This window comes from Hemibagrus wyckioides, linkage group LG23 (genome assembly GCF_019097595.1).
Source record: "Hemibagrus wyckioides isolate EC202008001 linkage group LG23, SWU_Hwy_1.0, whole genome shotgun sequence".
NCBI classification, from domain to species: domain Eukaryota; kingdom Metazoa; phylum Chordata; class Actinopteri; order Siluriformes; family Bagridae; genus Hemibagrus; species Hemibagrus wyckioides.
The window spans coordinates 13,876,496-13,890,383 of NC_080732.1; the positions used below are offsets into that span (position 1 = coordinate 13,876,496).

Consider the following 13,888-nt stretch of genomic DNA (forward strand, 5'->3'; position numbering starts at 1 on the left):
CCCCTCATGGCTGCATACAAAGCCACTGGACGCACCTGTTCTGCTTTACCTGCTTCTCAGACGGGCTTTTAGTTTTAGAGAGATGCTCAGTTCGATCCTCTTTTTCTATGTAACGTGTAGCCATACTATATCTGGTTGTCTGACACAACCTCAGATTCACTGGCTGTAATGCTACATGCTTCTTTCTCTATACTTCACACTCTTCCCCTGCCTGTCCTTGCTCTGTCTCTGTCTCTCTCTCTCTTTCTCTCTCACTCTGTTTATCCGACGGCGTGTAAGCATCCAGTTCTTCCAGTCCTCTTTCATAGCTGCTCGTCCCTGTCTTCTTCTCCCTACATGAATGTGTCCTGCAGTGCAGCTGTGATAATCACAGCCATTCTTATTTTTTTGTCCTCCTGCACCGCTAGCCCGTTGTGTCTCAGCCTCGGTGATGTCCCGCTTGTCTGTGCAGGTGGTTCAAAAGTCCCTTTAGCGGGATCACGGACCTGGTTAATAATGTTCTCCAGCCGCAGACTAAGTCACAAAATGAGCCTCAGAAAGAAGCAGCGACGGAGGAGTCGGAAACGTAAGTAAAGAACAATGCAAGTTGACATCCATGGATCTGAGCAGGCAGAAAATACACAAAGCCAATGGTTTAGTAAAGACTTCTGATTTTATAGGAGTCCTCTTTTCGGCTTGCTCCCCCCCCACCGTTTTCTGTCAAGCTATGAATCCATTACAGTTAAATTTGCTACCCTAAATGTTTCTTAAATATATAATACGCAAAGGAATAGATAAATGGATAAATAAGAATCCTGCTAAATTTGATTTGTATTTATGTCTGTTCTTATTTATTGTTTTCATTTACATTTCACGTTTTAGTTCTGACTTTACATCATCAACGCGCTTGTCCAAGCTAAGCTTCTGAAACTTTTACGGTTCGAAGCTGTCAGCTCTGTGACTTTAAAATATCAAGCCATAAAGTTTTGTTTCTCAATAAGGTCAAAACTTCTTTTTTTTTTAAAGAAGAACCTGACAATATCTAAGAGATAAATCAAGTATATAGTTGAGCTGATTTATAGCTAAACTGAAGAACGATCAAGTTACTTGTGCAAGGAGATATTTTACATATACAGTGCTACATACAGACCGTATAATACACACACTTATTTTACACACACAAGCTGCAGATTCTATAAAACCACCATAAGCTCACTTTAAACGGACTTTTAGATGTATGTGGACTGTGATCTGCTCAAGCCAAAGAAAACCTGGCTTAGCATCTCAAAGGCTTCTTCTGGATACCGAAGCTGAGAAATCACAGATTTTTGTGCTGATTTTCAGGTGCAAGAGGTTACATTCTGCACATAAAACTTTGTGTGTTTTGGGAAAAACTGGCGTTCAGTCCGAACCATGCAGTTTATGTGCCATATATAACGCCGAATGCAAACCTTTCCCTCTTAATATATAGGCATTTATGGGAGGATTGTGCAAAAATGTTGAACAACACCACAAAATTCTGCATGATTTACAAAAAGCAAAGCGGCCGTTGGTTTTGTGAATAATTTTCCCAAACGTATATATAAACCCAAATGTAATTAGGTTACATTTGAACGGTTAATTGTTTTTTTGTCCACATGTTGGAGATTGTTTTGTTTTAATAATGCTTATCCATTGGGATGCTTTTGGTATAAAGATCTGGCAACTCTGGTCATAGTACATACTTCAATTTCCTTACATCATACAAAAAATACAGTATTATAATGTTTGGTGGAAACTAAAGCTTAAGCCAAGAAACAGAACACAGATAAAACGTTTCTGTACATATTATTCTGTTAGTGGGTGGGATATATTAGGCAGCAAGTGAACATTTTGTCCTCAAAGTTGATGTGTTAGAAGCAGGAAAAAATGGGCAAGTGTAAGGATTTGAGCGAGTTTGACAAGGGCTGAATTGTGATGGCTAGACGACTGGATCAGAGCATCTCCAAAACTGCAGCTCTTGTGGGGTGTTCCCGGTCTGCAGTATCTATCAAAAGTGGTCCAAGGAAGGAACAGTGGTGAACCGGTGACAGGGTCATGGGCGGCCAAGGCTCATTGATGCACATGGGGAGTGAAGGCTGGCCCGTGTGATCTGATCCAACAGACGAGCTACTGTTGCTGAAATTGCTGACGAAGTTAATGCTGGTTCTGATAGAAAGGTGTCAAAATACACAGTTTATGAAGGGTCAGGGCTGTTTTGGCATCAAAAGGGGGACCAACACAATATTAGGCAGGCGGTCATTATGTTATGCCTGGTCGGTGTATGTAATTAATTTCTATGATAGCTGTACTCATGTTCAATGCATATGAACCAAATGGGCCTTTTTTTCCATGATGTCACATGAGGCATCCTCACCAAAAACTACAGAATAAATTACACGCTTCTCTGAATATTGCAGAGTTTGCTTGATTTTTGCTTGAGTTTGCTTGAAATCCTGGAGGGGCTGATCATGTTGAGTAGGTACTAGATCAGAGAATGCAAATTGAGACGTGGCTCTTGTTTTATATGTATAATTAAATGAGTCAGAAAGGCATTGTATGGACTCGTTGGAGTTGCTCCAGCAAATTGTGCCAACATTCAGTGCCAATTTCACTGTACAGGACTAGCAAAGCCATTTGTGAGGTTAAAATGTGAGCCAATAAAATTCAATACAGGTCTTGTTTAAACACTTTAGGCACAGTGTATTTTGCTGTAATCTTATGTAATGAATAATGAGTCAGTGTATCATTTTAGCATCTACGTTTCTTAGAAAAACATAACTTAAACGTCTAGAATTTTGTGATCTTAGAATTGCAAGCTTCATTCTTAACCTTAAATTACTAGAAGACACTTATGAACCTGTCACTCATGGTTTCAGTGTCAGACGACTGGTTTATGTTTCTCCAGACTCTTCTAAGGTGTATGTATGTGTGTGTGTGTGTGTGTGTGTGTGTGTGTGGAGACAGAAAGCAGCATATGGTTACATTTGGGCCATGTGTCACAGCTGCTCTTACTGCTATCTGACCCGGCTTGGTGGCACTGCACGCTGGTACTGCCCGCTGGCTTGCCACTGGAACCCCTCCAGGTCTGTGATGCTCGTATCCCCGCTGTTTAGTGACCAGGATGCCCAGAGTCATTCTGGGGTCAGGGGAGAAGAGACAGATTGGTTTTAGCCGGGTGGGTGTGGCGTTAGTAGTTCCATTGTGTCATTGTTTTCAATAGGTTTGTTTTAGACTTGCCTGTGTAGCGTATTTCACTATGTAAGTAAAATAATGTATAAGAAAAGGCACCTTATTTTCCTACGCAATCAAAATGATGTGAGCTGTTATAGGAAATGAATCCAGCACATTCTGACCAATCAGAATCAAGAATCCAACAGCGCTGTGTTCTAAGCTTCCTTATGGAATCACTGCTAAGCTTCAGTTGTTTAAAAATGTTGATTGAGATGTGATTACTGTATTGCATGTGCTAGATGTCCTTGATTAAAAGACAGAATGTGACAGGACATGTCCAAACCATTTGCTCTCTTATGGCATATGTGGAAGACCCATGCATGCATGATTGGCAATAACAGCCTTTGCCTTGGTTTCAATATTTCTGTGAACCTCGGAGCAGTAGAACTTGTGGAAAGTCAGGTCTTCACATTTCGGATGGGTTTTATTTGCACTACTACTTTTTTTTTGAAATATGGTTCATCAAGATCAAAATCCTACCTCTATAAAATCTGACCATGACATGTATGTTCGGTGATGCTTAAGCACTACAGTAATGAGCTGGTCACGTGATCGAACTAAGAAACACATCGAAACTGACACTGGTATTGGGTATCACTGTGCTCATTGTATGTTCTTGTTTGCTAATGACAAACGAAATGGCAGCGATCAAAGCAAAGCAGACTGCAAACTGTCCTCTGTAAAAATATCACAAGGACTACTACAGCATTTTCGTCCAATACAATTTTTAAAAATTTTAATAAATGAAAATAAATAAAGTAAAATAAAACCTGTTCTTTTTCACAGCAATCCTGTGTAATACATGGTAACTAAATTAGCTAGCTAATAGGACGTGTATCTATATTCCCAGGGTTCTATTTTCACCATATTTATATGGCACTTAATCAACACTTGACAAAAGGTTCCTATGTTCCCAGGGTCCTACGTTTCCCAGATTTATATGGCGCATAATGCACAAGTAAAAAAGCGTCCTCTTTTCCCAGCGTCCTATATTCATGCATGGAGTGTATATATATATATAACTGTAGACTAACAGCTATTTTTAGCTTCATAAATAAAGGTTCAGCATCTTCAACCAAGTTAATTTTCCAACTTCATAAATTTGTGTAAATAAAGGATGGATTTTAAATGAATATATGTTATTGTTCATTTGATTTTGTCAAGTTAAAGTTATAATAAAGTTAATAGGGCCTTGGGAAAAGGAGTACTCACTACATAAAACCTTTAGAAACGTTTAATTAATACTGTATGTGTTATCAGAATATTGAACTGGGGAACATGGGACCATGGGAAACTAGGACCTTTTAACATGTGTTTAGTATGCAACATATAAATCTGCGGAACATAGGACCCTGGGGACCGAGGAATGACCCCTGGTACTGCATTTCATTTAAAATCAGCTAGTCTAGAATGAGCTTATAAGCCTAAACACATGAACATGCAGACCATTATGACCACCATGTAGACCTGGTATTTTGGTGTCAAAAAAAATAAAATTGAATATGAAATGAAAAATATTTGAATCGTAGCATCCTTAGAGCAAGCTGTAACAAAAATAGTTGTGGTGAGAGTAGATGTGCGCTCTCCTGGTTAACACCCAAGTGTGTTCACATGTAAAGGGATAGCATTGCTCAATAATTCAGCCCTCTAATGAACGTTGAAGGCCAAACATGAGGGCCAAAAACTGCGCTTATCGCCGTGTTATGGTGTGTGGTGCAGGCTTTGGTTTCCACTGTGGTTGTGGTTGATTGAGGGGTGCCATACAAAATGCATGGACGCCACGTGCGTATCTGATCCTCAAACTCTGACCCTTGAACTAAGAGCTTTGACACCTACCAGGTCATGATGAGTGCAAACCAAATATCAGGATGAGTGGTCAGTGAATCAGAATCAATGTAGCTGCAAGCTGTGTAGGTAGACCATTTATTTGTTTTTATGACAAGAAAGGTCAGCAAGTCTGCATTTTAAGACATTTTCAAATGCTCAGATCTGGACTTTCTGCCTGGATGCTTTGCTGAGAACCATTAGTATGAATGAATCCTTGTTCTAGTTTCATATGCACAATAATTCATCATTGCAGCACCAGAAAACTGAACACACTGGCAGCAGAAACCTTCTTTGCAAAGATGATTAGCTCTGGAGGTTGTTTGACAACTTGTTACTTCTTTATTAATAATGCAAAAACATGATATTAAATCTTGTAACACAACTCAAACCTATGATGCAACTCACACATCATTTGTAAAATAGTACTTTTTTTCCACACACCTTTCATTTAATAAACTCTATCTGATGAGAAGAAACCCATACACACCTTTCTACTAGATACAGAAGACTATTTTATAGAATGTGATGCGCTGAGTTATCCATGTACTGTATATTTTTAGAACGGTCCATGATCTTGTGTATGCAGAAACCCCTAGTGGTAGAAAAGTGTAATTGTGGGTAAAGGCTTAACCGACAGTAATTGCTCACTAACGTGCTCCTAACAAGGAGAAGGCTGGAGAAGGATGAAATGTGAAGTAAAAGCCTGCAAAATGCACGTCTAAAAATGGAGCAGGATGATGCTTCGCTTCAAGATTTGGCACACAGGGCTTTGTGTATTTTTAAGGAACTCAGGAACCTCTTTGCTGAGAGTGATGAGTGACTCATCGGTTTATTTCGTTTGCTCAGTGCAGTTTTAGTTGATGTCTGCCACCAATGTATCCTACTTTTGGAGAGGCTAATAAGCTCATTTTACATCATAGTTCTATCTATAGGTACTTCATTTCAGGTACTCATAGGTATTTCATAAAACAGCTATGACGCATCTTAGACCTGCTCATATCACTTACACAACAATATATTACATTTCCAAATATGGAAATATGGAAAACTTATGGCTATATAAGTTTAGTTTACCATATATGGCTATATAAGTTTAGTTTACCATATATGGCTATATAAGTTTAGTTTACCATATATGGCTATATAAGTTTAGTTTACCATATATGGCTATATAGGTTTAGTGTACCATATACATGTTTAGTTTACCATATATAGCTAAATAAGTTTAGTTTATCATATACACGTTTAGTTTATCATATATGGCCATATAAATTTAGTTTACCATATATGGCTTTATAAGTTTAGTTTACCATATATGGCTTTATAAGGTTAGTTTACCATATATGGCTATATAGGTTTAGTGTACCATATACATGTTTAGTTTACCATATATAGCTAAATAAGTTTAGTTTATCATATACACGTTTAGTTTATCATATATGGCTTTATAAGTTTAGTTTACCATATATGGCTTTATAAGGTTAGTTTACCATATATGGCTATATAGGTTTAGTGTACCATATACATGTTTAGTTTACCATATATAGCTAAATAAGTTTAGTTTATCATATACACGTTTAGTTTATCATATATGGCTTTATAAGTTTAGTTTACCATATATGGCTATATAAGTTTAGTTTACCATATATGGCCATATAAATTTAGTTTACCATATATGGCTATATAAGTTTAGTTTACCATATATAGCTATGTAAGTTTAGTTTATCATATACATGTTTAGTTTACCATATATGCAATTATAAATTTGCTTACCATATATGGCTATATAGGTTTAGTGTACCATATATGGCTATATAAGTTTAGTTTACCATATATGGCTATATAGGTTTAGTGTACCATATACATGTTTAGTTTACCATATATAGCTAAATAAGTTTAGTTTATCATATACACGTTTAGTTTATCATATATGGCCATATAAATTTAGTTTACCATATATGGCTTTATAAGTTTAGTTTACCATATATGGCCATATAAATTTAGTTTACCATATATGGCTTTATAAGTTTAGTTTACCATATATGGCCATATAAATTTAGTTTACCATATATGGCTTTATAAATTTAGTTTACCATATATGGCCATATAAATTTAGTTTACCATATATGGCTATATAAGTTTAGTTTACCATATATAGCTATGTAAGTTTAGTTTATCATATACATGTTTAGTTTACCATAAATGCAATTATAAATTTGCTTACCATATATGGCTATATAAGATTAGTTTACCATATATGGCTATATAAGATTAGTTTACCATATATGGCCATATAAATTTAGTTTACCATATATGGCTATATAAGTTTAGTTTACCATATATGGCTATATAAGTTTAGTTTACCATATATGGCCATATAAATTTAGTTTACCATATATGGCTATATAAGTTTAGTTTACCATATATGGCCATATAAATTTAGTTTACCATATAAGGCTATATAAGTTTAGTTTACCATATATGGCCATATAAATTTAGTTTACCATATATGGCTATATAAGTTTAGTTTACCATATATGGCTATATAAGTTTAGTTTACCATATATGGCCATATAAATTTAGTTTACCATATATGGCTATATAAGTTTAGTTTACCATATATGGCCATATAAGTTTAGTTTACCATATATGGCTATATAAGTTTAGTTTACCATATATGGCTATATAAGTTTAGTTTACCATATATGGCCATATAAATTTAGTTTACCATATATGGCTATATAAGTTTAGTTTACCATATATGGCCATATAAATTTAGTTTACCATATATGGCCATATAAATTTAGTTTACCATATATGGCTATATAAGTTTAGTTTACCATATATGGCTATATAAGTTTAGTTTACCATATATGGCCATATAAATTTAGTTTACCATATATGGCTATATAAGTTTAGTTTACCATATATGGCCATATAAATTTAGTTTACCATATATAGCTATGTAAGTTTAGTTTATCATATACATGTTTAGTTTACCATATATGCAATTATAAATTTGCTTACCATATATGGCTATATAAGATTAGTTTACCATATATGGCCATATAAATTTGCTTACCATATATGGCCACATATGTTTAGTTTACCATATATGGCTATATAAATTTAGTTTACCATATATATGGCCATAAATATTTGCTTGCCATATATGGCCATATAACTTTAGTTTACCAAATATGGACATATTAGTTCATTTTACCATATATGGCAATAGGTTTAGTTAACCATATATGACCATATATGTTTTGTTTACCATATATAGCTATTTAAGTCTAGTTTACCATATACAGCAATAATTTTAGTTTACCATAAATGGCCATATAAGTTTATTTTACGATATATGACCATATAAATTTAGTTTACCATATATGGCCATATAAATTTGCTTACTATATATGACCACATAAGTTTAGTTTACCATATATGGCAATAAGTTTAGTTAACCTTATGTGGCCATATAAGTTTAGCTAACCATATATGGCTATATAAGTCTAGTTTACCATATATGGCAATAACTTTAGTTAACCATATATGACCATATACGTTTTGTTTGCCATATATGGCCATATTAGTTTAATTTATCTTACTTACCTTACTCAACTGTCAGTTTTAGCAATTTTCTTATTAACACAGAGTCGAGCAAAAAGCTCTCGCAGTTTTTCAGAATGGCGGCATCACAATGTGCATTCAGCCCAAGCCCTCTTCCATTCGTGTGCATGGGACATGAGCGTAGCTATTATAGAAAGTTATTACATATAGTTTTTTTTTACTGGCAGGAATTTAAAAGAAGAATCCTGTGTTTACAGTTTGGTCAATTTATGTAGTTTTCAGCTAAAGAAGCACGATAAACTAAAGTCGCATCGCCAATTTTGACAAAAGTCAAATCAAGCTTTTTTTTGTGTGCAACGATCCCAAAAAAACTCCCGAAGGAAATGCAAGGTAGCTAGATAATGCATTTCATTCAGATGCAGAAGGTCAAGAAACCTAAATGCATGAACATGTAGCCCTCCAAGTAGACCAGGAAAATATAAACTAAAATCTTTGCCTCAATTCCTTAAGCAAGTTGTTCATTTTGGTATATCATACCAGAAGACCTATACTCATACTCAAAGAAAAACTGACTTTTAGCATCCCTAAGTTGAACTGTAACAAAAAGAGTAGATGTGCTCTCCTGGTTGAGTGTGTTATGACAATTTGGGAGGTGTTTCTTGTATTGTTGTGGACAAGCAAAGCAATTTTTTTAGATGTGTTGTCAATTGAATATGACTATAATGCTTTGATACCTCTGGTGTGGGTCACAATTAGATAGCAAATCAATTTTGTCTTGAAATGTAAGCATAGCATAGAACTTTGGCTTGTGTGTCACTGATGTTTCCCTGCTGATGCTTCGGTGTCCCATACAGGTGTTAATGCAGCCAGGATAGCCTCAAATGAAAAAAGAGAAAAAGAGACTGTATAAATGTGTTTTCTCTAACAAGTACTGTGAGTTTACAACCGGTGGATGACATATATATATATACCTAAGCACACATGAGTGTTTGCTAATTATATTACATTACATACACTTCCTATATTTATTTATATCTCATATTATAGTACCATGTCCAAAAAAAGAAACTATGTAATTTATCCATTAGTGTGTGCAATGTGCCCTTTAGGGTCATAAATAGGAAATATACTATAAACCCATAACACCCTGACCCAGTTATTATACATTATGTCGGCTTTATTATAATGCATTGTGTCAAGACGCATTTAAGGTGTTGCTTTTCACCGTGCCTATATTGTTTGACAGGTACTATGACGTCCAGGCTCGAACATGAGAGGCCCTTTGTAATGAAGAGTGCATCGTTATGTGTCGCTGCCGTGCAAATGCAGCTTCTGCACAAGACTTGCTCTGCTTTTAAATGGTGAACGTACTTGGTGTTAACTTACTGCTGGCCTTGAAATAGAAGCGCGCCTGCAATGACGAGGAACCTGAGAAAGTAGACTTAAGTTCGGCCACTGCTTGGCAGTAAAGCAAACACCTCTTGATAGTGAAAGAGCGGGTTTGTTGACTAACATCTCAGAGTATTGTGCAAATGAAAGGCGGTTTAGGATTTTAATTAGTGCAGCACTGCACATTGCATTCATTTATGTGGCATATTGGGCAAATGCTTGTAGAAAATCATATCTGTGATGGCCTTTGTGAAATGTCAGTCATAGTACAGGGGGCGTGGCATCTCTGTCTTTTAGTCTCAGAAAACGTTAAGTGATATCTGTATCAGCGGGACTAGATCTCTGTCAGTCTTATAGAAAGGGGAGTGGCTTCTATGCCTGATAATTTTAGTGAAGGAGGCATAGCGTCTGTGCCTGTTAGTCATAGTACATGGGGCGTGGCTTCTCTGTCTTTTAGTCTCTTGAAAAGAATGTGTTATCTGTGCGTTGGTCTCAGTACAAGATCACTAATCTCTATGTCTGTCCTGTGGAAGGAGGAGTGGCCTCTATGTTTGTCAGCCCTAGTGAAGGAGGCGTGGCCTCTGTGTCTGATGGATAATACACAATAATACATATTGTGTTTCTGATCCATGACCTTTCTTGAATTTTCATTTATTTTGAACATAATATGTGAACATGAAGTACATTTTCCTGCTTTGCCTGAAGTCAATCATAACATTTAAACACACTTTATGGTCAAAAGTATATGGACCCCTGACCATCACACCCATATGTGGGCCTTCCTCACAAATTTCCCTTCAGTGAGACGCAAACCTGTTCCAGCATGATTCACAAAGCGAGTTTCATGAAGACATGGTTTGCCAAGGTTTGAGTGGAAGATCTTGAGTGTCCTGCACAGATCCTTAACTTCTACCCCACTGAAGTCCTTGGGTCTCTTCACCAGATTTCAGCACCTGACTTCATTAAATGCTCCTATGGCTGGATGGACACAAAGCCACACTCGAAAATCTAGTGAAAAGCTTTCCTAGAAGTGTGGAGATTATTATAACAGTAGAGGGACTAAATCTTGAATGAGATGTTTAATAAGCACATATGGGTGTGATGGTCAGGTGTGCACAAACCTTTAGCCATGTGGTATATCGAATACAGAAAGAAACCAACACAATGACATGATAATTGTAATGTCAGGATTTTTGAAAAGCTACAGTACGTTTTTTAGCATGGATTTGAAAAGATGTGGTTTTTTTTCTGTGGTCATAAATGGTACTTCAATGTGAACGGTAAGTCAAAATGGATAACAAAATATGTCATTTCAACTAAAATTGACCTGTGTTAGTGTGAAGTATGCCTCAGTGAATAAGGAGGCCTCTGTGCCTCAGTAACAGCAGGCATGTCATCATCTGACTTATCTTAATAAACTTATCTTATAAATCTTATAAATATTAATATTAGTATATTATTATTCTGTAACATTAGTATTCTTATTATCTTGCGTTTCTGTTGCTGTATTCTCACATGCTGCCTTGCATTTCCTCTGCAGGAAGCTACACCAGCAGTTCGAGTCGTATAAGGACCAGGTGAAGAAGATGGCGGACGAGGCTCAGACCGCTCCCCAGCAGAAAGGCGAGGCTCCCATCTGCGGAATTTGCCACAAGACCAAGTTTGCTGATGGCTGCGGTCACCTCTGTTCATATTGCCAAACGAAGTTCTGCGCCCGCTGTGGAGGACGAGTGTCTCTCCGCTCCAACAAGGTATGAGCACAGTTACGTTCTAGCATATGGCAGAATATCATAACATACCTGTGTACAAGCCCGTCAACATTACAGGTATACTGTATATGCTCTGAAAATCGGACTACACTTTGCGGGCTACATATTACGCATTACTTTATTCAAGAAGGTGTTAAAATGTTAAACTGCTCAATTAAATCCAAATAGTAGAAGGAACGTGTGTGTAATTCGTTTCTTGGCCACCAGAGGGCAACAACGTCTTAACTACTGTCTCTACAAGCTTTATATTGTAGATATTGAAATAAGTTTTTATTAAATACACTTTTATAAATTGTAGGACACACGTTGAAACACACAAGTATGTGTCTTAATGTTACTCACAATCCTTCCCCTTTGTTTTCTCTCCTTTTCTCTCCCTTGTGGAAACTCTACAGGAGGACAAAGTGGTTAGCATTTTTTCTTTCCATTTCAGTACCACCTTTGTTCCTGTCAGTAGATTGTCGCACATTTGCAGTATATAAGCGTCTATGTCCCAGGGTTCGGGACATAGAGAGAGGTTCCATGGCTAATGAGTAATGCAGACAGTGACTGAAATCTATTAGCATCAGTTAGCATTATCTGATGCTAACTGGGACCACTGATTATTCATTCTTACCTTATATCGGCAAACTTAGCCCTAAATTGGTAATAGTTAATCGCTGACCTTCATGGGGAATGTGGAATTTTAGCCAGAGACCTTCTCAATGTTACATTTGCCTCATTTGCTTCATTTCCATATCAGATTCATTCAGTTGTTGTGCTCACAAACTAGCATCTTTGCTTCCATTGAATGATTTTGGTCTTTGAAATGGGATAAATGTTTGCATTTCTATTTAATTAGTGCCATTAACACGAGCTTTCAATGGCAAATGAGCATTATTAGTAATAATACAGTACAAATTATTATTATTCGGTCAGATTAGTATTTATGAGACACTTTATTACTGTTTAATACCATTTAGCTTCGTTTTAACTCAACCTCAGTTCTTAGTTCTTAATATACTTGTTCTTAATATATATTTAGTTTAATTTAGATTAGTTTTATAGTTGATGTTTGCCAAATTTGAGTGCTATTGCTTTTGTTTCTTTTTATCCTGAGGTGACTAAGCTAGTTTGAGCATCTATCGCATTATCTTTAGCTTATATGATGTTACTTGATAATTAATAGCGTTTTATTTTTACCTGAAAGTTGTGCTTTTATACAGTATATGTATTTTTATTTTATATCATTTATTAAGAGATTTCAAAAGTATAAATAGCAGTTGATCAAGACTTTTCTGTTTCTGTTATTTTTATTATTATTATTATTTTATTACTATTATTTTTTATTCCAAAAGTTTGTGTAAATTTAAAGACATTAGGTTCAATAATTTTTTTGACAATGGATTTTATTTTATTTATATAGTTGCATTACCTGTAGCCTTCAAAAACATGCAATGTAGCAGAACAAATGTAGTGCTGATTTAGTTCCGACTGATTTGATCAGGGTATTGTCACCTCTCGAAAGATTGATCCTTGAACGTGTGTGTGTGTGTGTTTGGGTGTTGATGTAGAGTGAGGGAAAAAATTTGATCCCCTGCTGATTTTGTACGTTTACCCACTGACAAAGAAATGATCAGTTGGTATTTTTAATGGTTGGTTTATCTGAACAGTGAGAGACAGAATAACAACAAAAAAATCCAAAAATTTCAAAAAAGTTATACATTGATTTGCATTTTATTGAGTGAAATAAGTATCTGACCCCTTTGCACACATCTCACATCTCAAGGAATTTGGGCCCACTCCTCTTTGCATCCACGACCCATTTTCAATGCCCTGGCTGAGGGAAGGAGGTTCTCACTCAAGATTTGACAGTACATGGCTCCGTCCATCGTCCCTTTGATATGGTGTGGTTGTCCTGTCCCCTTAGCAGAAAAACACCCCCAAAGCATAATGTTTCCACCTCCATGTTTGACGGGGGGGATGGTCTTCTTTGGGGTCATAGGCAGCATTCCTCCTCCTCCAAACACAGCAAGTTGAGTTGATGCCAAAGAGCTGGATTTTGGTCTCATTTGACCACAACACTTTCACCCAGTTCTCTTCTGAATCATTCAGATGTT

General features: G+C 36.2%; 1 protein-coding gene across 6 annotated transcripts in view; it reads left to right on the plus strand.

Annotated features, from left to right (window-relative positions):
• Positions 1-13,888, plus strand: part of rims2a (regulating synaptic membrane exocytosis 2a) — a 189,238-nt gene that overhangs the window by 18,287 nt on the left and 157,063 nt on the right. For all 6 annotated transcript variants that reach the window (XM_058376388.1, XM_058376387.1, XM_058376390.1 and 3 more), the window contains exons 4-5: positions 452-565; positions 11,561-11,771. In XM_058376388.1, the coding sequence (XP_058232371.1) occupies positions 452-565; positions 11,561-11,771 (325 nt within the window). The remainder of the gene's footprint in view (positions 1-451; positions 566-11,560; positions 11,772-13,888) is intronic.